General features: G+C 41.7%; 1 protein-coding gene across 1 annotated transcript in view; it reads right to left on the bottom strand.

Moving 5' to 3' along the window:
- IFT57 (intraflagellar transport 57) overlaps positions 1–2,609 on the bottom strand; it is a 71,459-nt gene extending 68,850 nt beyond the window's left edge. Inside the window, exon 1 of the mRNA XM_075542563.1 lies at positions 2,262–2,609. Coding sequence (XP_075398678.1) covers positions 2,262–2,473 — 212 coding nt within the window. The 5' untranslated portion in view covers positions 2,474–2,609. The remainder of the gene's footprint in view (positions 1–2,261) is intronic.
- Positions 2,610–24,693: the final 22,084 nt, after the last annotated feature.

Below are 24,693 nucleotides of genomic sequence, written 5' to 3'. Positions count from 1 at the left end.
AAGAGCTCTAATGGTTAAAGTACTCAGTTGCTAATGGAAAGGTCTAGGGTTCAAGTTCATCGGTCACTCTGAGAAAGGTGTGGCCGTTCACTTCCTTAGAGACTACAGGGCGTTGGAACCCTTACAGGGCAGAGCAACTCTGTTCTAGTAGGTCCTTAGGAGTAGAGATTGACTAGATGGCAGTGGGTATGTTAAGAGTAAAACATGCTAACAACAATATTGCAGTCAGTTTGAACAAAAATCGTAACTTGCTGTTTTATTTGTAGCTAATATTATTGTGCTTACAGTATTGGTATTACCAACCTTCCATAAGCAGGGGCCTATTTCTTCATGTTTCCCAAACTTTTTCCCCTGAATTGTCTAAGTATAACTACTCTGGGCAATAACATAAAGTTGAGAAGGAACAAAAGGGGGTGGGAGGGGTATGAAGTCCTTACAGGTATGTGTTTACAACCCTTTCAAAGTGCCCACCAACCCAAAACTCACTGCTTCCATCCGGGTTAATAACTGTTCCATGGTAGCATCGATACTGGTAGACCTAAGCCAGTGGTTCTCAAACGGTGTGTACACCCAAATGCCCTGGCAGGCTTAGTTCAGCACTGGCTGCTAGCTTCCACCCTCATGATTTCTAAGAGAGAAAACACATTTCTATTAAGCTACCCAGGTGACACTGGTGGGACCACTGACCTAGTTAATGCGTATCCACTCAGATTTATAATTCTCAGTACCCTGCTGACCCTCTGAGGAAATAGTACATAGTGCTATCAACAGAACTTAGAGGCCATTTTCCTTTCATTTCAAACATGTTTGGAAGGGAAAAATGGTCATGCATTTTGATGAACAGAAAATGTAAACTATATGTATTTAAAGAAAACAACCAAATTCACTGCCATGAGTCCATGCCAATTCACAGGGACCCTGCAGGCAGGTTCGAATTGCACCATGGATATCTGAGGCTGAAACTCTTTACTCAGTAGAACGCCCCATCTGTCTCCTGTGTAGAACTGCTGACAATTTCAAACTGCTGACCTAATTGATTAGCACCCCAACACTTAACCACTAGCCACCAGGGCTCCCCTACATTAGCCTGATCAATTGCTTTAAAGTAATAACTCCCAATCCTACAACTTGTATCACAGATCAATCAAGGTTACTTCTTATCCCTGGAACTTTTCTGCTATCATGAAATGACATAGCAATATGGACTGTCTACATAAAGTCTACATAGCATAGAATTATTGGAAGAGCGTAAAATCAAGAAAATGATTGAATGAATCAAAATTGTCCAGGGAAGTTATCTGAGCTATAGACATCAACAGAAAGCAGTGAAGATGTGTAATCTTACTTCTTCTAACACAACAAAATAAACAAATAGGCATAGTAAAGAGAAGGCAAAGTTGTGAAATGCACTTATTACTCGGCTATCCGAGTACACAGCCAAGCTACAGGGACTTAAGGACAGAGCTCCAGCACCCTCAGCCACAAATAGTACTGCCTTCAGGATCTGATGAGCTTTTTCCCACCAAAAGTAAGGGTTGAACTTTATATTCTATGATAAGGGGGCAATTCCACTAGCTGCCATTTCATGTCTTTTTCTTTTTTAATCATTTTATTGGGTGCTCGTACACATCACAATCCATACATTCTATCCACTGTACATCTGTACATTTGTTGCCCTCATCATTCTCAAAACATGCTGTTTCTGAGCGCAGTGTCAATACCAAAGCAGAGCCCTGGCAGCAAGTTTATCAACAGCACACAAAACAAGTTTACCAACGAAGTGCTCAGCTGGGTGGGCGTGGGGGGGGGGGGTGTCGGGTCAGGTTCTCCCAAAGAACCACAAAGAATGAGAAACAGATCTAAGTGACATCGGAGCTGGACTCTGCGGATGAGATTGTAGCATGTTCCCACACGTTTTCTTGCACTTTTTTTTTCTGACATGCACCATGGATATTTTTTTAACGCACCACGGATATTTTTGCTTTAACAATTACAAGACACAGTTTTGTGCTTCGTGGAGGAGTGTGATTGCGCGTGTGTGTGTGTGTGTGTGTGTGTGTGTACAAATGGGAGGCACACATCCAGTCTTTCCGGCTGTCCCAAAACATGTTTACAAAAGCACCAAGTCAGAATCTTGCACCCCCAGTTTTGCATGGGGGCGGGGCGGAAGAGAAGGCTGGCGATCCCGCCCCCCGCGGCCGGCGGGAGGCATCCCCCTGGGCTCCGCCCGCACCCAGGCGCTCGCGGACCAGGAGACCCACCTGGACGGGGGCTTCAGGTTGCTCTTCCGGAGGAGTTCCTCCTCGTAGCGGAGCAGCTTCAGCTTCTCCACCAGGTCCTCCATCACCACGAACATGTGGTAGGCCGCGCCAGGCCCGCGCTCCACGACCGCCTCGCAGGGCCCTTCTCCGCGCGACCGAGACACGCCGTCCTCCAGCCCAGACGGCGTGACCACTGCCGCGGCCGCGGCCATGGCTCAACGCACCGAAAGACCCGGGCGGAGATTCCGACCCACAAACCTCTCGGGCCTCCGCCGCCAGCGCTAGCGCAGCCCGGACCGCCGCGACCCGTTACCAGGCGACCGCCTGGCAACCCGTCGCCAGGGAAACCAGTCTCCACCTTCTTCCTGGGACTGCCCTCCAATCAGGGAGGGCCTCCCGACTACGTCACGGATGACTCCGCCCCTCTAACTAACACTGGGGAGAAGGTCGCTCGCAATCAGCGACCCCACCCTCGCGGAGGCGTGGCGTCTTCAGCCGCGTCAGGACCCGCCTATTCCCGCTGTGACTTAAAGGCGGGGGCGGGGCCTTCCGAGTTTCTGCTCCGCTTGCAGAAGGATGTGCAGTCAGGGCTTGCTGTTCACAGTTAAAAAATCGAAAGGAAGACTGAAGGTGCTCAGTATTGAGAACTACTCTGAGATATACATATGTATGTAATATGTTTGATTTCGTTAGAAAAATGAGCAGAGGAGCACTTTGATTTCAATTATCAGTCTGCAAGCTGACTAGTTGAATACTGAAGAGAGTCAAAGTGAGATTTCAGAAAGGCAAATACCTTTTTCTATTTACCAGAGAGAAAATGCAAAACCAAAACAACAGCAACAACAAAAACCTGATGTATGTAGAAAGTAGCCCTAAAGGGAAGGCCAACTGAGAAACACTTTTTAAAAATAACACTATTTCCTTGGTATGAGTCATTAACCAGGGTTTTAAAAATAAAAATAAAGTGGGAATAATAGAGTATGACTCTATATCACTGCCAAATTGATCTTTCCTTTTCCAAGCATTATGAAAGTAGTGATTCTCCCCACACATCCCACTACCACCTGTTTGGAAGTTGTATTGCGGTACATGTGCAGAACTTTCAGGGTACAAAATAGATGTATAGATTTTTTTAGGAGGAAAAAAATCAATAAAAGCTAAGAGACATGCTTTGGTATACATGATTAATGAATAGCAATTTGTGACCTTTAAAATGACTGGAAAAGTTGTCAGAAGCCAATGGCTAAATTGGCTTCACCCAGAAAGATGGGTATTTTACATAGGACATGCTGCTTAGAAAGATGTTCTGAAAAAGTCAGGACGGTAAATAGCATGCAGTGTGCTAGAGCCAAGCATTGCTCTTTGGCTGATGTAAAGGTTCCAGAAATGATAGAGGCCTGTTACTGGGGGGTGGGGGTGTGTGTGGGGGATGTTGACTAAGGATCCTAGAATCTAGCTTTCTTTCTTTCCCAGGTACAATATTGACTCAGCCTGGCTGGAAAACCGTATGAAGAATTATTCTCCTTTTTTCTTCTGCCTAAAAAGAGAAGAAGCAATCACTCTAAAATACAAAATGTCCCTAGTAATCATAGCACAAAGAAAGGAAAAGCCAACTTTTCAATACTGTGTCTTTTCCCCACAGCAGAAAGATGGGAAATAACTTTGAATTGTCATTTTATTTTTAGAAGGCCCAGGATTCATCTTTGATGATTCTTTGGTTATGCACAGTAGTTGATAAGGTCTTATCACCAAAAGGTCTTATTCTTCAGGCGGGTAGTTTTCTTCATGTGCACGAGAGAATGCATGCTCAAATCCTGTCTCGGCCACTTGGAAACTTTGGGATACATCTGGGTTAGTTTAGTTTTTTTTTATCCTTCAAGATTCGCTCATTTATTGGCACACAAAAAAAGTTAGGACTCAGGGAAAACAGAATGTTGAAATGTTCATGCTGCCTTAAGAGAATGTTCAAGAGTCTTAAGAGGGATCAATTCCTGGCCCGACTGTGTTAACCACAATTAATAGCTGAGCTTCTGACTTGGATTATGTATCTCACAAACTATCTGGGAAATGACTAGAGGTCATTTTGCAGCCCTCACGGTCTCTCTGTGAATGAGTGAAAACGGAGTAGCTCCTGATTGAAAACTGGCCGAAGAGCACCACAACAAGAAGGTATCTGAGCTCACTGGTGTCTCTGAAAAGTCCTCAGCAAGACAGGCGACAAAAAGGAGACTGATTCAGAGATGGGGGAGAGTTTTTTTCGCGGCTGCGTCTCAAGGTCTGAAGGGAAGTCTAAAAGCGTGGCTGCTGAGGTCAAGTTCATCCATGTGCTGGTTTGATCCAAGTAAAACGTGTTTAAACATGTTTCTGCAATCCGAGGATGACTGCAAACAGTTCTCTTGTGGATAAACTTGTCTTTGTCGTCTTTGGGTGGTGCCTTTAAAAAAGAAAAGATACGTTTTGTGCCATTAGAGAAAAATTATCTTGAGCCTGGGGATAATGCCAGATGGTTAACATAAGCCTTGCTTCCCCCAATTGATGTAGCTTTCCAACAATTTCACAGCAATGGTGCCTTACATAAAACCACAGTTTTTAGCTGGGTTACATGCTTTAAGGAAGACCTCACAGCTGAGCGAAGAACACAAAACCTGCAGAAGAATGCAAATGCTGCGGATCCTGGGACCTCGCATTGTTCCACAGGTTTCACATGCAAGGAACAACTTGGCCTCTGCAGGCTGTCCCCTCAAAGGGTACCAAAGGCATTACTGGAAGATCAACTAGTGCAAACAGCTGCTTTGGCCCTAGTCTCTTAAGCAAGATCAAAGCTAATGAAGATGACCTTATAGCATGAATCAGAACTGAGAGTCAATTTACACATACGAACAAGCGAGCACGGGCCAACCAAAACAGTGGCTTCTGACTCTGGTGGGTCGATTAAACTCAGGGGAGAGAGGTCAGCTCAGAAAGTTATGATAAATGATCTTTGGATTCCCAACGCGGTAACCTTAGATTTTTCTCAAAGGATGCAGGTCAATTACGGAGACTTATTTAAAAAGAACAACAGCAGCAACAAAATAAGTCCAACTCACTGCCATCGAGTCAAAGCTGATTCATAGTGAGACACGCTGTGGGTTTCTGAGAATGCAATGGTTTATGGGAGTAGAAAGCCCAGTCTTTCTTCCGTCGAGTTGCTGGAGGTTTCGAACTGCTGACCTTTCAGATCACAGTTCAATGTATAACCACTACATCACCAGGGCTCCTTTATTATAAAGAGGTTTAAAGAAAAATGGAAAACTGCTTTGGGGAGAAAAAAGACAGGAAGTTGTCCTGAGGAATTGTTTTCCATTATGACAAGGCACCTGCTTCTTCTTCTTCTTCTTCTTTTTTTAAAAATAATTTTATTAGGGGCTCATACATCTCTTAGCACAATCCATACGTACATCAGTTGTGTAAAGCACATTTGTACATTAATTGCCCTCATCATTCTCAAAACCTTTGCTCTCCACTTAAGTCCTTGGCATCAGCTTCTAATTTCCTCCCCTCCTTTCCCGCTCCACCTCCCTCATGAACCCTTGATAATTTAGAAATCATTATTTTGTCATATCTTACACTGTCTGACATCTCTCTTCACCCACTTTTCTGTTGTCCATCCACCAGGGAGGAGGTCACATGTAGATCCTTGTAATCGGTTCCCTCTTTCCACCCCACCCTCCCTCCATCCTCCTGGTATCGCCACTTTCACCACTGGTCCTGACGGGATCATCCACCCTGGATTCCCTGTGTTTCCAGTTCCTATCTGGACCCGTGTGCAGATTTGTGGGTAGAATTGGGATCATCATAGTGCAGGGAAGAAGCATTTAGGAACTACAGGAAAGTTGTATGTTTCATCATTGCTACACTGCACCTGACTGGCTTGTCTCACCTGCTTATTCTTCAAGAAGAGCCTGGGCTGCTCTAGGAGAACTTTGTTGAGAAACCTTAGCACATCTCTCCCATTGCCCTGGGCTTACCCTTTTAGACGTCTTAGTCCCCAACTGAAATACCATTGACAAAGAGCACTGTTTGAGTCCCTTGAAAATGCCAGAACTGCTGTTTTGATGTGGTGTGAATTAAAGAATGCAGAACGCTTCTGGGAAGAATAGAGACAGAAACATCATGTTCAGAAGTGTACATAGAGACTTAGATAGAAGATGTGTGAATAATCAGTAGAATGTAGATTTTGGTATCCTGTTCTTAATGAAGGTTTCTTTAAAGCAAGACTTTTAAGACGGTTTCTTTGTAGCGATGCTTTTAGTCTACTCTTCTATATAAACAAGTCCTCTGAGAAGAATAGGCAGGCTAAAAGACCAAAGCTTCTTTGTGCAATAAAATGGGCTGCTCGTTCATTAGCTTAAGAACAAACCATTGTTCCATTAGTAGAAGGCCGCTAATAGAATAAGACTCCTTTAATGTAATGAGAAATCTATTCTTAAAATCTAGAGGGGAAAGTCATATATGTGTGAAGCATTTGATGCTGCCTCAATTACCTAGAGCACTATAACAGAAATATCACAAGTGAGTGACTTTAGGAAATAGAATATTCCTCTCTCAGTTCAGGAGGTTCAAGCCACAATGCAAAAAGCTAGTCCAAGGGAAGACTTCTTCTCTCTATTAGAATCAGGGAAGGCCCCTGCCCAGTTGTAAGGATTTGGGTCTTCTTGACATTGAGTTGTAACCCACGCTTATGACTGCAATCCTGCATCTTCATCAGCAAGTGCTTCAATTCCTCCCCACTTTCAGCAAGAAAGCAAGGTTGTGTTAAAAACAGGGAATCGCCAGAAGTTCAGGCCAGATTCAGAAGAGGACATGGAACAAGGGATACCATTGTTGATGTCTGATAGATCTTGGCTCAAAGCAGAGAAGACCGGAAATATGTTTACCTGTGTTTCATTGACTATGCCAAGGCATCCAACTGTGTGGACCATACAACACTGTGGATAACATTGAGAAGAATGAGAATACCAGAACATTTAGATCCTGTAGGTGGGTCACGAGGCAATTGTGCAAACAGCAAAGGAAATACCGCATGGTTTAAAATCAGGAAGGGTTTGTGTCAGGCTTGCATCCTCTCACTACACTTGTTTAGTTTATATGCTGAGAAAATTCCTAATGAAGCTGGATTATATGAAGAAGACTGCTACATCAGGATTAGAGGAAGGCTTATTAACGACTTGCAGTATGCAGATGAACTGGCTTGCTTGCTTGCTCAGACCAGGTAGTCCCCCAGGTACTAAAGAATTCAGTTCTTAAGTCTCTCTTTCAATGGAGTGTATATGAAAAAAAGTTGAGATAATTAGGTGTGGCTCATATCTAATGTCAGTCAAATGTCTATCTTAGTGTACAGTGTAGTTTCTTGGCATAAAAATATTAAAAAAACACTTTCAGATACACTAAAACATGTTCAAAATAATGAGACATAATAATCATGCTCTGATGCGTGTTACCAAGGAGTGACATTTGTTATTACAAACTGCTGTATGAACTTTGAATTTTTAATATAATCATCTTTATGAGGTTTGACTTTAACTGCTGGTTGTATGGAATTTAGGTATTCATAATTTGGTACTGTTCATATAAGACACAGCTTTGCCAATTAGTGGAAAAGGATAACTATTCAATAAATACTATTGTCAATGTGGATACCCCTATGGAACCAATTACATCTCTGATTTCCATGACACCAATTCCATATGGAATAAAAAAATAAATGTGAAATACATATCGGTAGCTCAGAAAAATAATCAATAAAATTTAATAAATTTGATAAATGGATTTGATCTGGAAAAGGGAAAGAGTTCTTGAAGTAAATAAGCTAGGATCAAATTTTAGACCAGCATCTAGGGCCCTGAAGGTGTGCCTCAAAACAAGCAGACCATCTAAGTGAGGAGTCAGCTGTGTCCACAGGGAAGAAGCACATGAGCCTGTAGTGCTGTGACAGCAATGGGAACAAGACGGAAGGAAAGGTTCCAAAGTTGATTGGTGTGATGATGGCACAATCCTTCGCGGTATCATTGAACTATTGAATTGTATGATATGTTCATTATAGCTCAATGAAATGTTAAAAATTAAAAGAGGAGAGAGGCTAAGACCATGCCCAACCTGCTTAGACCCACCCATATAAACCTGCAAATCCCTCTGTTGGGGACTTGTCTCGGTCACTCTAATCCTGACGTGCTCCCTGCTCAATCAACCAAAGCAAAATCTTCATTCACTTTCACCTAGGTTCTGTCTTTGTATCCTAAGCCTTGCCCAGGATACGCGGGTTGATAACATGAACTTTCCAGAAAATGATAGGACTTGGGTTTCTCATATTGAATTTATACACATGTCCTCTGTTCATAGATGACATCTATTTTATTAGGAAATACGGAAGGTGGGAAGTTGCTTCAAAAAGTTCCTGGAAAAGGAATGAAAAGATAATATAATTTTTAATGAACTTTTTAAATGTAATTTTTATGAACTTTTTGAAGCACTTTGGTATATAAGGGAGAGAATTACTGCTCATAGACTATGGTTGTTGACTTTATAAAATAATGCTACACGTACCAATTAGAATGCTCAAAAGCATTTTGGAAAGTTTCATTAGCATATAATTAACATAGCATGCATTTCAATCGCATCGAGAAGAGTTGTACAACCATCACCACAGGCAGTTTTAGAACATTTTCTTCATTCTGTGTCATTGACATTAGCTCCCCATTTCCTCCATCTCGCCTTCCCTACCCCCAAGAAACCATTAATCCAGTTACTGTCTCTATAGATTTACCTATCCTGGATTTCATATACAGCAATATATTAAAAAGAAAAGTAAGATAAAACAAAACAAAAGGAAAAATAGCAACTAAAAGCTTCAGTAAAAACCCAGTGCTCCAAGATGTGAATGTAACATGCCGGTGTGGAGTAGGGGATCAGTGGAGAGGTCTGAGGGGCTGGCCCAAATCCCAACTACTAAGTGGACACCTGCCCCTCCCCAGAAGAATTTACTTCAAAGGACAGCATCGAATCTGCAACTCCAAGAGAAAGACATATTTGATCAGAACACACGGGTGCAGATGAAGGGAGAGGAGGAGAGAGTGGAGCACATCAAGGCACACCAGGCCGTGAGGTCTATGTTCCCAATTAGAGCAGCCAGTCCACAGAGAGGACCACATGGCTGGCCCCACTATGAGACATGATGCCCCTCACTGACCCATAGCCCCACAGGGGACAACACCGGAGACACAGTGTGGGAATTGCACCCGATCTGATCCCGCCACACCGAGGCAAGGTGCTAAGGGGATGCAACAGAACAGCAAGGGAATGGAGCAGCAAGGTCCTCAGGGAATGCTGAAGGTGGACTTTGGGGCCAGGATGTGGTACCCCAACAGACTGGACTGGAAAACACTCCTAAAGGCCAACAAACGAACCTTGAACTAACTACAGGCTTTACTTTCTTGTTGTGTTTTGTTTTGTTCTTTGTCAGTGGTTTGTTGTTGTTGTTTTGTTGTATATTGTTGCTTGGTTTTGCTCTGTCTTGTTTTTGTGCATGTTGTCTCCGCAGGTCTGTCTAAATAAGATAGGCTGGATGAACAATCTGGAGGAGAAAACAATGGGACAGACAATTCTGGGGGACACATGGGAGAGGGGAGGTGGGGGAAATGTAGTGATGTTAACAAACCCAGGGAAAAGGGAACAACAAGTCATCCAAATCGGTGGTGATGAGGGTGTGGGAGAACTGGTTGGGCATGATCAAGAGTAATGTAACAAAGAGGTATTGCTGAAACCCAGGTGGGGATGGAGCATGATAGTGGGACAGGAGGAAAGTCAAGGGAAATAGAGGAAAGAACTGGGAGGCAAAGGGCATTTACAGAGCTCTAGATAAACTTGTATATATATAAATATATTTATATATGAGGATGGGGAAGTGGATCTATGTGTATATGTTTATAAGTTTAGTATTAAGGTTTATAGTATTTAGTATTAATCTGTATGAGCCCTTAATAAAATGATTAAAAAAAACTTCAGTAAAAAGAAATCAGACAAAATTAAAAGTAGAAGAAATTAAAATGGATCAAAAGGGAGATCAAGTGATAAGGTGCTATGTGTTAACTACCTCTATCATCAACAATCCACTTTCCCAAGCATTCTGAATCACAGGAAGCTATTTACATCCCTGGTCCATGGTCAGAGGAGCTTTACTAGAGGCTTACTCCGTGTGTACCTTTCCCTTCTTTTTAAACCTTTGAAACAACTTTAAAATGGGTCAAAGGAGACATCAAATGATAGGATACTACATTTTAATCTAACTATGTCTGACTTTGTTGATTTTACAATGCTTCCTTGTTTAACAATGTTATTCACGTCCCTCAACTAATATCACAGAGGGGATTCACTGAAGGTTTCTGGGGGTCCTCAAGCTTTTTAAACAGGGGGCCAGTACACTGTTCCTCTGACCCATTGGAGGGCCGGACTAGAGTTTAAATAAACACTATGAACAAATTCCTGTGTACACTGCACATATATATCTTATTTTCAAGTAAAAAAACAAACAGGGCAAAAACACCTGGTGGACGGGATCAATGTCCTGGGCTGGCCACATGTGGCCAGCGGGCCGTAGTTTGAGGCAAATGGATTTTGGGCATCCACTGTTGTCGATAGCCTTCTGCAAAACAGGTGCTCACCATTTAAGCTCTGATACCATTTCCTCCTTTAGATTTGGATGGCATAATTTACAGTCCTTGGATCACACAGGCTGGTGTGCTTCTTCCATGTGGACTTACTTGGGGCTCCACTTACATGGCTGCTGGTTTGAAGATAAGGCTTTACGATCCCAAATGATGTTCTTTCTAAGATCCAGGCACCATCTTGTTTCTTCATCACACTTTGCTCTAGCACCCGTCTTCATGAGGGTGAGCATCAATTAGAGCCATGCCGTACAAACGAATTGTTCTTAGTTTGGGGGTAGAATTAAGTACAAATCCAAAATCCATTTTATATGTATAGTTTATATATGTCTCTGGTTCACTTTATTTTTTCCTGGTTTTATTTTAGTATCATTTTAAATCATTTTATTTGAGTCGTACAGCTCTTATCACAATTCATCCATTATTTCTAGCACATTTGTACATAAGTTGCCATCACCATTTTCAAAACATTTTCTTCCTACTTGAGTCTTTGGCATCAGCTCCTCATTTTCCCTTCCCTATCCCTCCCCTTGTCTTGTGAACCCTTGATAATCTATAATTTTTTTTTCATGTCTTACACTGACCAATGTCTCCCTTCACCCACTTTTCTGTTGTCTACCTCCCTGGGAAGGGGTTATATGCAGATCATTGTGATTGGTTCCCGCTTTCTCCTCCCACATTTCCCTTACCCTCCTGGTATCACTACTCTCATTATTAGTCCTGGGGAGTTTATCTGTCTTGGATTCCCTGTGTTTCCAACTCTTATCTGTACCAGTGTACCTGCTCTGGTCTAGCCAGATTTGTAAGGTAGAATTGGGGTCTTGATAGTGGGGAAATGGAGCATTAAAGAGCTGGAGGAAAGTTTTATGTTTCATTGGTGCTATACTGAACCCTGATAAGCTTGTCTCTTCCTTGTGACACTTCTGTAAGGGGTTGGTGCATTATATAGGGTTCTCTATAGAAACAAAACCAGGATACTTATGATTATATATACTATATACAACTTTCCTCCAGTTTTTTAATGCTTTCAAGACCCCAATTCTACCTTACAAATCTGGCTAGACCAGAGCATGTACACTGGTACAGCTGAGAGCTGGAAACACAGGGAATCCAAGACAGATAACCCCCCAGGATAGATAGATAGATAGATAGATAGATAGATAGATAGATAGATAGATATAGATTCATACATACAGCATGCAGGAATATAATAGCTCATTAGTCCACACAACAGTACAGAGGGTTCAGTTCAACTTACTTCCATGGAACAGTTAATATACTGGAAGTCCTTCAACTTACGAAGGTCACTAGGTCCCAGGTCAAGGAAGTAGGCAGCTGAGTCTTCTGTAGAGCACTGCAGGCAGTCTGGCCACAGGCAGTAAAGAGCAGGACGGGTCACCAACAGTCAGCAAGATGACACAATCCAACAGCCCCAAACTCAAGCAATGTACACACCAGCAGCATGGTAAAGCAGGTCTCGAAGGAACCTCAAGTTCTAGTGACAGGATCCACAGGATGACAATCCCACAGGTAGTGTAGCTCACAAGTTGAGGCAGAGAAGCAGCAACCCCAAACTGGTCCAATCACAAGAAAGCAAGAGAGAGAGACAGAGGTGGGGATTGCTGAGCCATTTATCTCTTTGCCCTCCAATCAAACTGCAACCTTATTAATCCGACATGTTCCTATTGGCCAGGTTGGCATAATAAAAGTAAGATATGACAAAATAATAATAATTTATAAATTATCAAGGGTTCATGAGGGAGAGAGTAGGGGGAGGGAGGGGAAAAATGAGGAGCTGATACCAAGGGCTTAAGTAGAAAGCAAATGTTTTGAGAATGATGATGGCAACAAATGTACAAATGTGCTTGACATACAATGGATGGATGTATGGATTGTGATAAGAGTTGTATGAGCCCACAATAAAATGATTAAGAAAAACCTACCTATCACAGATGTACAATTGTCTACAGATGGGCTTTGTGTCTCCACTCTGTACTGCCCTTCATTTACTTTGATATGATTTTTTTGTCTGCATCTTGGATGCCTCATACCTGATGCCATCGACACCTCATGATCACACAGGCTGGTGTGTTTTGTCCAGTTGGACTTTATTGCTTCTCAGCTAGATGGCTGCTTGTTTATCTTCAAGCCTTTAAGACTCCAGCTGATATATCTTTTGATAGCCAGGCACCATGATAGTGGGACCAGAGGAAAGCAAAAGGAAATAGAGGCAAGAACTAGCAGACAAAGGACATTTATAGAGGTCTAAATACAGACATGTACATATATAAACATATTTATATATAATGATAGGGAAATAGATCTATGTACATATTTTTATATATCAAGTATTAAGATAGCATACAGACATGGGGCCTCTACTAAAGTACTCCCTTACTGCAAGGACCCTTTGTTCTAATAACCCAGAATTCTGTGATGCTCCCCTTCCTGACATAGAGACAAAATGGGCACATAAGCAAATGTGGTGAAGAAAGCTGATGGTGTCTGACTATCAAAAGATATCACATCTCTGGTTCACTTTAAAGGCATCACTTCCACTGTCATGGAGTCAAGGCTGACTCATAGCGATGCTAAAACACAGGGTGGAACTCCCCCTGTGAGTTTCCAAAATTGCAGATCTTCACAGGAGTAGAAAGCCTCATCCTGCCCTCTCGGAACTGGCTGATGGTTCAAACTGCAGACCTTTGGGTTAGTAGCCCAGTGTGTAGGCACTACACATTGCTAGTTCCATTAATTTAGCCAAAGGTATAGAATTTAAAACACTGTGCAGAAAAGAAACTTATGTGAGAATAGACCAGTTATGAGTCACAATACATAAATTGTTGATTTGTATTGATTTAACTCCTAAGTGACTGGACACTATACAAACCATGGGACTGGTGACATTCTACTTTGCCCTATAGGGTGGCTATGGGTCATAATTGAAGTGATGGCAATAAGGCCTTTTTTTAGTTCTTACCTTCTGTTAGAGGCCTTCTAACCAAACTCATATTATAGTTAACTGATTCAGCTAACTTTGCTTCTCAAGGTAGATAAACATCATTCAACTATGTTGAACATATTTCAATACTTTGCCTGGTTGCACCGTATTATTTTGGTGAGCAAAGGATTAAGGAGATACACAATTTATTTGTCAATTGGCTGCAGTTTACTACCTCTGCATGATCATTATTGAAATGTTTCAAGAAGGCGCGCGTGTGTGTGTGTGTGTTAGAACAATCTAGTAATGTAGTAGCCAGGTTAGAGATGATTCAAAAGACAACTTGAAAAGTTAGTTTGGAGACTGCCCTGAACCTGGATGGATGGCAGTGGGGGATGGTGAGAAATGGTAATTAACAGATCTAGAAAGCAGACTCTACAGAGTTTAGTGGCTGACACCATAAGATGCATTGTAGTGTATAAATGGTGCCACAAAATGTGTCCCTTTGGGGGACAAGAGAGTTGGACCGTCTTACTTGATTACTGCCTATTGACTGCACCCAACTCTCGATGAGGTGATGTCTATTCGCCCAGGGCAGTTTTCTGTGCACAGTGAGCAGTCATTACTCATAGCAACCGGGGGATGGATATGTCAGCCTGGTCAAAAGAGATCTGGGCAGACACAGCAGATTTTATTTTAATTGTTGGCCTTAAAATGCAATATTTTATATGGAATGCATGCTGATACAGTAAAGATGAGCTTCAATTTAGATTTTTTTAAAGTAAGACTGCTCAAAGTATAAAACACAAAACTTCGCTATTATATAAACAATTAGATGGGAAACATAGCAGATAAGTAACTCTCAGCAAACATTCAAACATTCAGCCCAGGTTTTGGATAAGATTTCTATTCCATCAAATAGGTTGGTAGCACTTTGAGTTGATACATCACTGGGTACTAACAAGAAGGACTGATCTGATGTGTCAGACTTTTTGAATGTTAAAGAGTAATAGGTTTATCCTTCAAGGGCTAGATTAAGAAGATTCAATTTATTGTACAGTCTTGGATGACGTTTTTCCCCCAAGCAAAAGTTAGATTCAAGACTGAGGTTAGAGTTAACAATAAATGTCATAGTAGAAAGCTCTTTTAATGGAAATTCCTATTGTTTAATAGAATCAAACTCGGCTAAATGCCTCCTCCTGTGAAATTACCACAACTTCATGATCCGATTATGCCTTTCAATTGTACAGTTTGCCAGACTTCTTGAAAGCCTATTTAACAAATGGCTATTGGCACCTTGTCTTGGGGTTTGGGAACCTGTTGCCCAAACCATTATATGGCAATAAAACATCAAATCTAAATGCCTTATTTTATTCTTAGTTCTTAAGTATAGTTACATTTTTTCCTCTACACCTATACAATTTCCTTATGACTGGAATATATATATATATTAAGGATAAGTGCACATCAATAAAACATTCCAACCCAGCGCTGCCCAAGCCCACAAGTCCAACATTAGCACCTAAGTCTAACACCAATCCACAAAGTCCTCTTCAATCTCACAAAACAAACACAATGATGCCAACTGCAAGAGCAAAGCAGAGTCAGTGAATGTGTAAGCATCTCAGCGCTGGCAGGGCTGCATCGGGGTAAGTCCATTTGGTTTCTCCTCAAGGATGTCTCACAAGAATTGAGTCTTGCCAGCTGAAGCAGGGCACTGGCTAAGAGGGCTGCACCCTGGTCCAACTGTCAGAGAGGGAGGGAGGTGAGAGCCAGAAAGGCGAGGCTCACTGAGCTATTTATCTCTGCCCTTCAAGTAATCCCACATGTGTTTATCAGCCAGGTTGGCACAATAAACCCTAACTATCTCGGTCCATTTTGCTCTGCACGGTAGAGAAAGATTGATATTGAGAAACCTTTTTAAAATTTTTAATTAAAATCTTTTCCCTGAAAGGGTGACTCTGAAGGCCAAACTAAAGAGATCTAGGTTCAGCATTTTGTTTTTGACAGCAGCATAAAAGTATTTTCTAGGATTTGCTTATAAATGTAATTTTGCACCACTATTTGATTAGATATTTTATGTTATAAATGGCTTTGGCAATAGCAACACAAAGATTCATGGTCCTGTTCTCTGTGCCTGTCCTAGACTGGGTGTCTAGAAGAAGAGAAAAACCAGTGGAAAAATATATATATTCCACTGCTTTTGCATATACATATGTATATATGTATACATGTATATGTGCGTGCATGTGTGTTCTCCCCTCCTCTCTCCAAAGGAATGGCTCAAACAATCATTGGAGCTAGACAATCCCAGTTTCTTCTGTGAAATGTTAGGTTGAAGCTCCTCCTGGTTCATGTGGTTGTAACACACTCAAAGATAGCAGGTCAGGTGGAAGGCTGCTGGCACGTAAGTTCATGAGAGCTGGTACTCCCAAATCTTCAGGTCAGGCAGCAGGCTCACATCCCAAGGAATGGAGTTCGGGTGAGAATGAGTCAGATGCAAGATTGGGAGAGCTGTCCACAACATCCACATCCATCAGGCGCAGGCCATATGCCAAGGAAACTTCCATTTCAACTAATAGGCTCCTTACATCAAATCACAAAAAGGAGGATGATTATGTAGCTGTCAAACAACCGAGAATCACTACTTGGCTGCGTTTTCATGACATTAGCCATCCCAGTCCACCATTGTCAACTTGGCACCTGTCTCCATCTTATTAGACCAAACAGTCTCCAAAATAAAGACAATTACAGCAGCATACTCACCTTTAACACAACGTAATTAATAGGTGTCTCATCTAGTGCCGCTCTAGAAGTACCACAGGTTGATACTGGCAATACACAGCCATTTATTCTCTCACAGTTAAGGAGGCTTCAAGTTCAAATTCCTGGCACAGCTCTAAGGGACGTCTTTCTCTTGGATGGGCTCACAGCTTAGGACTCAGGTGCTTTCCTTCCTTTCAGTCTCTATAGGCACAATATTCCTTGAAGATCTCTGTGTGTCTTGGCAACAATCTTCCCCCGGATCTAAGAGGTTGCCTGTGCAGAAACCTGGATCCCAAAGTGAAGCTCTTCCCCCAGCTCTTCTTTCTTGGAGGCAGTCACTTCTGTTCTCTCTCCTTGGTTTATCTTATGAGAGATATCTTACAAGTGATGCATGTTGCCGGCGACACCCTCGACAGCAGATCAGCACAGTTACAAAATGGAGAGTATTGCATCCCACCCTTAATCATTTTAAAACTAATTGTTTTATTATCTCTGATCACATCATAGAGGATAATTACTTAACTTGCCCATTACATCACTACACAACTGTCAAACTATTGAGAATCATAGCACAGCCATGTTGGCACATATTTTGGGGGGAACAATTCAATTCAGGGCACATGCATATAACCAAAACCACACTAGCTACATTTACATTTACATAGTTTGTTATAAAGGAGAGATGAAAGGAAAGATATTTGGTGCGTGTATGTGTGTGTGTGCACGCATGTGTGCACAGGCCAAGGTATACAAGCACCACTCAAAAGTAGGCAACAGTAGCACTGTAGCCTATTTTGGGACCTCCTTGAAGGATAATGGCTAAGGAAAGTCCTTGCAGTGTACACGACTATGAGTAATGCTTCTGGTTGTTCACTCTGCTTGGAAGGAGACACGGCTAGATGTGAGATTCTATACTGGACCATGGGCCAGGACCAGTGGTTAGGTTGCAGAGCAAGAAAGTTGGAAGGAATAGGATTGGAAAATTGATGACAAGGAGGTCTGGGGAAGGAGCATGTGGACAGACCATTCTGAATGAACCAAAGAAGTGAAGATATTTGTGTCTCATGTGAATGGTCATCATAGGTTGACCTTAGCAGAAGAGGATTTTTTAAAAATCAAGTGGATCGGATGGTACTTTCTGTGGATTCCACAGAATTTCCTGTCATTGTTCAATAGGGTCATGAGCAAAGCAGCCATGCTGTCCAGGATGGAGGTTATGCATGAGACGAGCCACACAGACTTCGACTCACCAATAGCAATTTGACTACAGCCACTGCTGACTGTGCAAACTGCCAACAGAGACCAACACTGAGTTTCCATATGGGACCATTTCTCAGGGTGGGCAGTTGTAAGACAAGCAGCTAGAAAATTTGTCCTATCTATCTATCTATCTATCTATCTATCTATCTATCTATCTATCTATCTATCTATCTATACACACATATACACACATGTATATCTATCTTGGTATATGTGTGTATGTATACTCATGCACATACACCCATGCGTGGAGCAGGATTTCATGCTTATCAAAGCAGGTCAGTGAAAAAGAGCAAGGCCTTTAACAAGAGAGACTGACACAGCACCTACAACCATAGGCTCTAGCACAGCAATTATTGTGATAATGGCACAGGTCTGGGCAGTGTTTTGTTCTGTTGTGCATGGGATCATTAAGAATAAGAATGAATTTGATGCAACTGAACAACACCATACACATATACCCAAACAAGGAACAAAGCTTCACTTTTGCAACTGGTCAGATGGCTAAAAGTGGCCTTTAGAACTATCTTCTTCTAGAGCTCATCTGTATTCCATTTATGCCCAGCAAGTACCTCAATTGCTGTGTTTCTTTGTTTGCCGACCACACTTTCGTTTCTGGAGTGCCTGGGTCATTAGACTTATGTCAGAATTGGGTTGCTGTAGTTTTCCATTGGCTTGAATCACAGTGAGAGGGACCTAAGGTATCTCTTGTTACACAGAAATTCTCGTTTACATCCATCAATCTGATTTCCCTTTCATAATCAGTATCAATGACACAACTCAGTAGAGTAACTCCATGCTTTGCCTGTTGATACAGAGTTCATGAGGAGCCCAAAGTGGCCAAGAGTCACTTAGCTTCCTGTTGAACTGAACCCATGTTGTGTCATCAGGTGGAAGATTTCTTCCTTTGGAATTCACCCCAAAATAATGCTAAGCCTTTATGACTTTCTAATAACTTGGTATTTTCAAAAGGATTTTTGCTTAATCTACATGCATAGTATACATGAAAAAATATGGCTGCAACTTCAGAGGAATACTCATAAGTTCTATACAAGACAATTCCTCTTTCTCCCTAGTGCACAAGGAAAAAATATGGATTTTTTTCCACGTTGTTTTCAATTACTTTTTCAGGAAGACTCTACAAACTGATTATATATAGACTAAGAGCCCCACAAGAAGGGAATATCTTTTCCCCATTTCCTTACTGTTGCTGTTGGTAGGTGCCATTGACTCAGTTCTGACCCATATGCACAATAGAACAGAATACTGCTTGGTCTTGTGTCATCCTCACACTTGTTCTGGTCCTTGAGACCATTGTTGCAGCCACTGAGTCAATCCATCTCATTGAGGGCTGTGTCAGTCCAGGTAGACTAGAGAAACAAATCCATACACACTTTTATATAAAGGATAATTATACATTAAGGAAACATCTCAACCCAGTCCAGTCCATGCCCATGAGTCTGATACTAGCCCATATGTCCGACACTAATCTATAAAGTCCTCTTCAGACTCATGGAACACATGAAATGACACTGAATGACAGACGATCGTAGACCACTGGGTAGAAAGTATTTGGATCCAGTGGCATTGTAAGTCTCTCAGCTCTGGCAGGGGTCACCCCTGGGCTCCTCCAGTTCCCATGGCATGGGGTTTATCAGTGTAGTGCCATGTGTCTTGTCAGTAGACCGTCTCCAAGGGAGTGAGTTGAGAGAGAGAATTTCCAAGGAGGAAAATACAGGAGTTCCCAGAATTCTCAGGAGAAGGCCATACCCACACAGAGGCCATATTGGCTGTGATCTGATTGACAGACTAGACTCCACCCCTCCACTCTTAATCCTCTCAAGTCCCAAATTGGCACCAGATTATGTAACTATCACAATGGCTTTCCTATTTTTTGCTGCTCCTCTGCTTTGCTAAGCATGATGACCTTCTCTAGGGACTGGTCTCTCCAGACAAGGGTCCAAAGAATGGAAAATGAAGTCTCACTGTGTTTACTCTAAAGAGCACTCTGGCCTTCTAAGATCCGTTTGTCCTTTTTGGCAGTCCACAGTACTTTCAGTATTCTTCTCCAGCATCACTCTTCACATGCATGGATTCTTCCTTAGTCTTCCTTATTCAGCGTTCAACTTCCACATGCATATGAAGCAATTGAAAATAGCATGACTTGGGTTGGGTGCATCTCAGTCGTCCAAATAACATCCTTCTTTTTCAGTGCTCTAAAAAGTTCTTGTACAGTGGACTTACCTAGTGCAACTCATATTTTGTGATCTGACTGCTGCTGCCACGTGATCCAAGTAAGAAAAAATCCTTGACATCTTCAACCTTTTCTCAATTTATTATACTGCTACTTCCCATTGGTCCAATTGTGAGGATTTGGGTCTTCCTTACATTGAGTTGTAATCCATGCTGAAGGCTGCGATCCTTGACCTTCACCAGCAACTTTCAGCAAGCAAGACTGTGTCATCTACATATCAAATGCTGTTAATAAGCTTTCCTCCAATCCTGATGAGACATTCTTCTCCATATAATCTACCTTCTTTGATGATTTGCTCATCATACAACCCTGACACACACTGCCTGATTCTGAACCATGAGATTTTCCCTTGTTGCATTCAAACAACTGCCTCTTATCCATGTACAAGTTCCACGTGAACACAAAGAATTGCCCTGGAATTCCCTTTCTTCTCAAGGCTGTCCATAGTTGGTTATGGACACAGTCAAATGCCTTTTCACAGTCAATGAAAAACAAGCAAATGAATTTCTGGTATTCTCTGCTTTCAGACAAGATTCATCTGACATGATATCCCTTGTTCCATATCCTCCTTTTTTAAAAAAAAAGATCATTTTATTGGGGGCTCTGACAGCTCGTATGACAACCCATACATCAGTTGTATATACATATTTGTACATATGTTACCATCATTATTTTCTAAACATTTACATTCTATTTGAACCATTGATATCAGCTCCTCTTTTACCCTCCCTCCTACCCTTCCACCCTCATGGCACCTTGATAAATTATAAGTTATTATTAATTCTATATTTTACACTGAATGCTGTCTCTCTTCTCCCGAGTTTTTTTTCCCCACTCCTTTTCCCATTCCTCCTGGTATCGCTACTCCCATTTCTGTTCTTGAGGGGTTTATTTGACATGGATTCTATGTGTTGTTAGCTCTTATGTCTTATCTGTCCCTGTGCACATGCTCCAGTATAGCCTGCAGTGAAAGGCAGGACTGGGGTCACAGTGGTGGGGAGTGAGGAAGCCTCAAGGAACCAGAGGGATATTGTGTGCTTCATTGGTGCTGTACTGCACCCTGATTGACTCACCCCTTCCCTGTGACCCATCTGTGAAAGGATGTCCCATTGTCTACAGATGGTCTTTGGTCTCTGCTCCAATCCCCCTCTTTCTCAACAATATGTGTTTTTTTAATTGTTTGTTTGTTTGTTTGTTACGGGTCTTCTGATGCCTCTTACCTGGTCCCAAAAAAAGATCCTTTTATTGAGGGCTCTTACAGCTCTTAGAATCCATACATCAAGTGTATCAAGCATATTTGTACATATGTTGCCATCATTCGTTTCTAGACATTTACTTTCTATTGAGCCCTTGGTATCAGCTCCTCTTTTCCCCCTCTCGCCTCCCCCTACCCTCGTGATTCCTTGATAAATTATAAATTATTATTATTTTCATATCTTACACTGACCACTGACTCCCTTCCCCCATGGTTTCTGTCATTCATCCCCCTGGAGGGTGTGTGTGTGTGGTTTTGTGTCCATCATTGCAATCAATTCCCCCTCCATCCCCTCCTCTCCTCACCTTCCCTCTACCCTTCTGGTATCACTATTCCCATTCCTGTTCCTGGATTAAGTGTGTCATGAGCTCTTATCTGTACCTTATGCACATGCTCTGGTCTAACCCACAGTGAAAGGCAGTACTGGAGTCATGATGTTGGGGGTGGGGAAGCCTTAAAGAACCAGAGGAGTATTGTGTGTTTCATTGGTGCTTTACTGTGCTCTCGTTGACTCATCCCTTCCCTGTGACCCTCTGTGACGTGATGTCCTATTGATTACAGATGGATTTGGGGGCTCTTATCCAACCCCCCTCATTCTCAACAATATGGTGGTTTGTTTGTTATGGGTCTTCTGATGCCTGTTACCCAGTCCCGCAGACACATCATGATCACACAGACAAGTGTGCTTCTTCCATGTGAGCTTGTTGCTTCTCTACTAGATGGCTGCTTGTTTGGCTTCAAGCTTTTAATTCACCAGACACTATAACTTTTGATAGCTTGGCACCGTCAGCTTTCTTTACCACATTTGCTTGTGCACCCATTTTGTCTTCTGCAATCGTGCTGGGAGGCTGAGCATCACAGAATTCCAGGTTGTTAGAACAAAGTGTTCTTGAGTTTTGGGAGAGCTTGAGCAGAGGCCCCAAATCCATCCACTTCCTCAATGTATTGCCACATAAATAAAACTACCTATGACAAGACCTTTATATGAATTAATATATTTAAATAAGTTCATACCTATGTTTATACCTCTTCTGAATCTGGCCCACAACTCTGGCAGCTCCCTTTCAATCTACTGCTGCAGCCATTGTTGGATGATCTTCAGAAACATTTTACTTGCATGTGATGTCAATGATATTGTTCTGTAATTTGAGAAGTCTGTTGGGTTGCCTTTCTTTGGAATGGGTATAAATACAAATTTTTTTCAAATCAGGTGGTCAAGTGGCTGTCTTCTAAATTTCCTTGCCTAGACAAGCGAGTGATTCCAGGGTTTCATCAACCTATTGAAACATTACAATTGGTATTCCATCCTTTCCAGGAGCCTTGTTTTTGGCTAATTATTTCAGTTTTTTCATTTGTTTATTTTGATACCGATTCATTCTTTTCCTCTTGTCCTGAAATATTCAATCTTTCTTTACTTGATCCATTTGAAAGCTTTAAACATCTAATAGACTTTTGTGGATCTTTCTTCTTCCTGTCATGTTGTGCAATTTTTGCCTACATGCCTTTAAAATAAAGTTTCCTTTCTGGTAGAGCAGCATACTTCTTCAATTTTTTTCATTTCTCTTGATAATCATGCATTTTTAAAGATAAACTAAATGTGTTTGTTAATGATTAAATATGCATGCTTAAGATAACGTCCATGTGTGGAGATTGCCATCCAGGTCTACAGCTAACACTGCGAGTCTTTTTTTGTATTTTTAATACCGTGAGTCTTTTAACGGGTTGAAAAAAAGGCACGGAAGAACTCTCTTCTCTATTTTTAAGCTGAGAGTCAATTTTGAAACAGAAATATTTGATATTTTCCTTATGCTACTAAGGTTAGTTCTGTGGCATATAGAAATTTCATATTTTACTTTCTGTACTCTTCTATACTAAGTAAGAATAAGCTACTACACTGTAAAAGATTTGAATCTCACAGGCTTTTTGAAGAAAGAATCGTACTCCTGAAATGGGAGGGGGACATGCTTTTATAAGTAAAATTAAAAATGCCCCAGTGGATCTTGCTCTTTCAAAGGACATGCCAAGTCTTTTTATAAAAGTAAAAGCGAGAGGCCTTTATTTCTCGTCTGAAATACAATGGTGACTTCCATATGGTTTTCCCTGCAGATCTAGGCCTCTTTTTAAACTTTTGTCCACATTGTTCTCCAAGCAATCTTTCTGAAATGGAAATATGGACATGTCACTCTCCTCCTATTCAACACCTTTACATGGCTCCCTCATTCAGGATTGGATCCAAATGTCTCAGCTTTTATACAAGCCACTTGGGACAGACTCGGGCTTTGTGGGGACCGAAAGCTTATACAACTGGGGAAAGAAGCTTTGCAATCGAAAGAAATGCAAAATTAGAATTTATAATCAGCTACACGGCCTGAGGGTTCTATAAGTAAGATTCCCAGACACATAAACTTCACTTTTTTTTTTTTTTTTGGTAAATCTCCCTGCAAAATTTTTGAACAATGGTTGCAGTTGCTCATCCAGCCTCCCGTGGCAGTACATCCATCTTTTCACAAATCCAGTCTCAGGGTCCTCCTTTTTCCTGTAACTGTTAAGTCTGCATTCAAGCCTCCTCTAGTTAGAGCCCCTCCCCCCGCCTGTTCTATAGCACACACGAAAAATAACCCAGATTGATTAGTACTTGGAAATAGTTGCACACACACAGGACAGGAAAGGTTGGACGGAGGTGATTGCGCATTTTGTGACAGAGGGCAGTGGACTGTGCATCTCAGGTCTTTCCTTTCTCCAGGAAGTCTTATCTTTCCAAGGTAGCGCCTTATCTCCACAGGTCACATTTCTGCCTTGAGGGGAACAGAAACAGCCATGACATCGCTCCTTTTGTTTTCCGGAAACATTTCAGAATATGTCTCAACCCAAGCAGAAATATACTTAAACCACATCACTTACGCTAGTTTGATGAAAGTCTAGGAAAGAAGAGGAAATCATTTTCATGTTGGACTTAGGCCAGTGTTTCTCAAACTGTTATCTCCAGATCAGCAATACCAATATTTCCAGGGAAAATAATATCGCTACATTGTTATAAATTCTGCCCCAGCGTGACTCTTTGTATCCAAGAAGCTAAAGAGATTCGGCTCAGTGTTACCCTCACTAGCTGTGTTAGACAGGTTTCTTTTTTTTTTTTTATTTTAACAATTTATTGGGGCTGATACAATTCTTTTCACAGTTCATACATATACATACATCAATTGTATAAAGCACATCTGTACAGTCTTTGCCCTAATCATTTTTTTCTCTTTTCTTCT

Source organism: Tenrec ecaudatus, chromosome 2 (genome assembly GCF_050624435.1).
Source record: "Tenrec ecaudatus isolate mTenEca1 chromosome 2, mTenEca1.hap1, whole genome shotgun sequence".
Lineage (NCBI taxonomy): Eukaryota > Metazoa > Chordata > Mammalia > Afrosoricida > Tenrecidae > Tenrec > Tenrec ecaudatus.
This window is presented reverse-complemented; position numbering and strand designations above follow the sequence as displayed.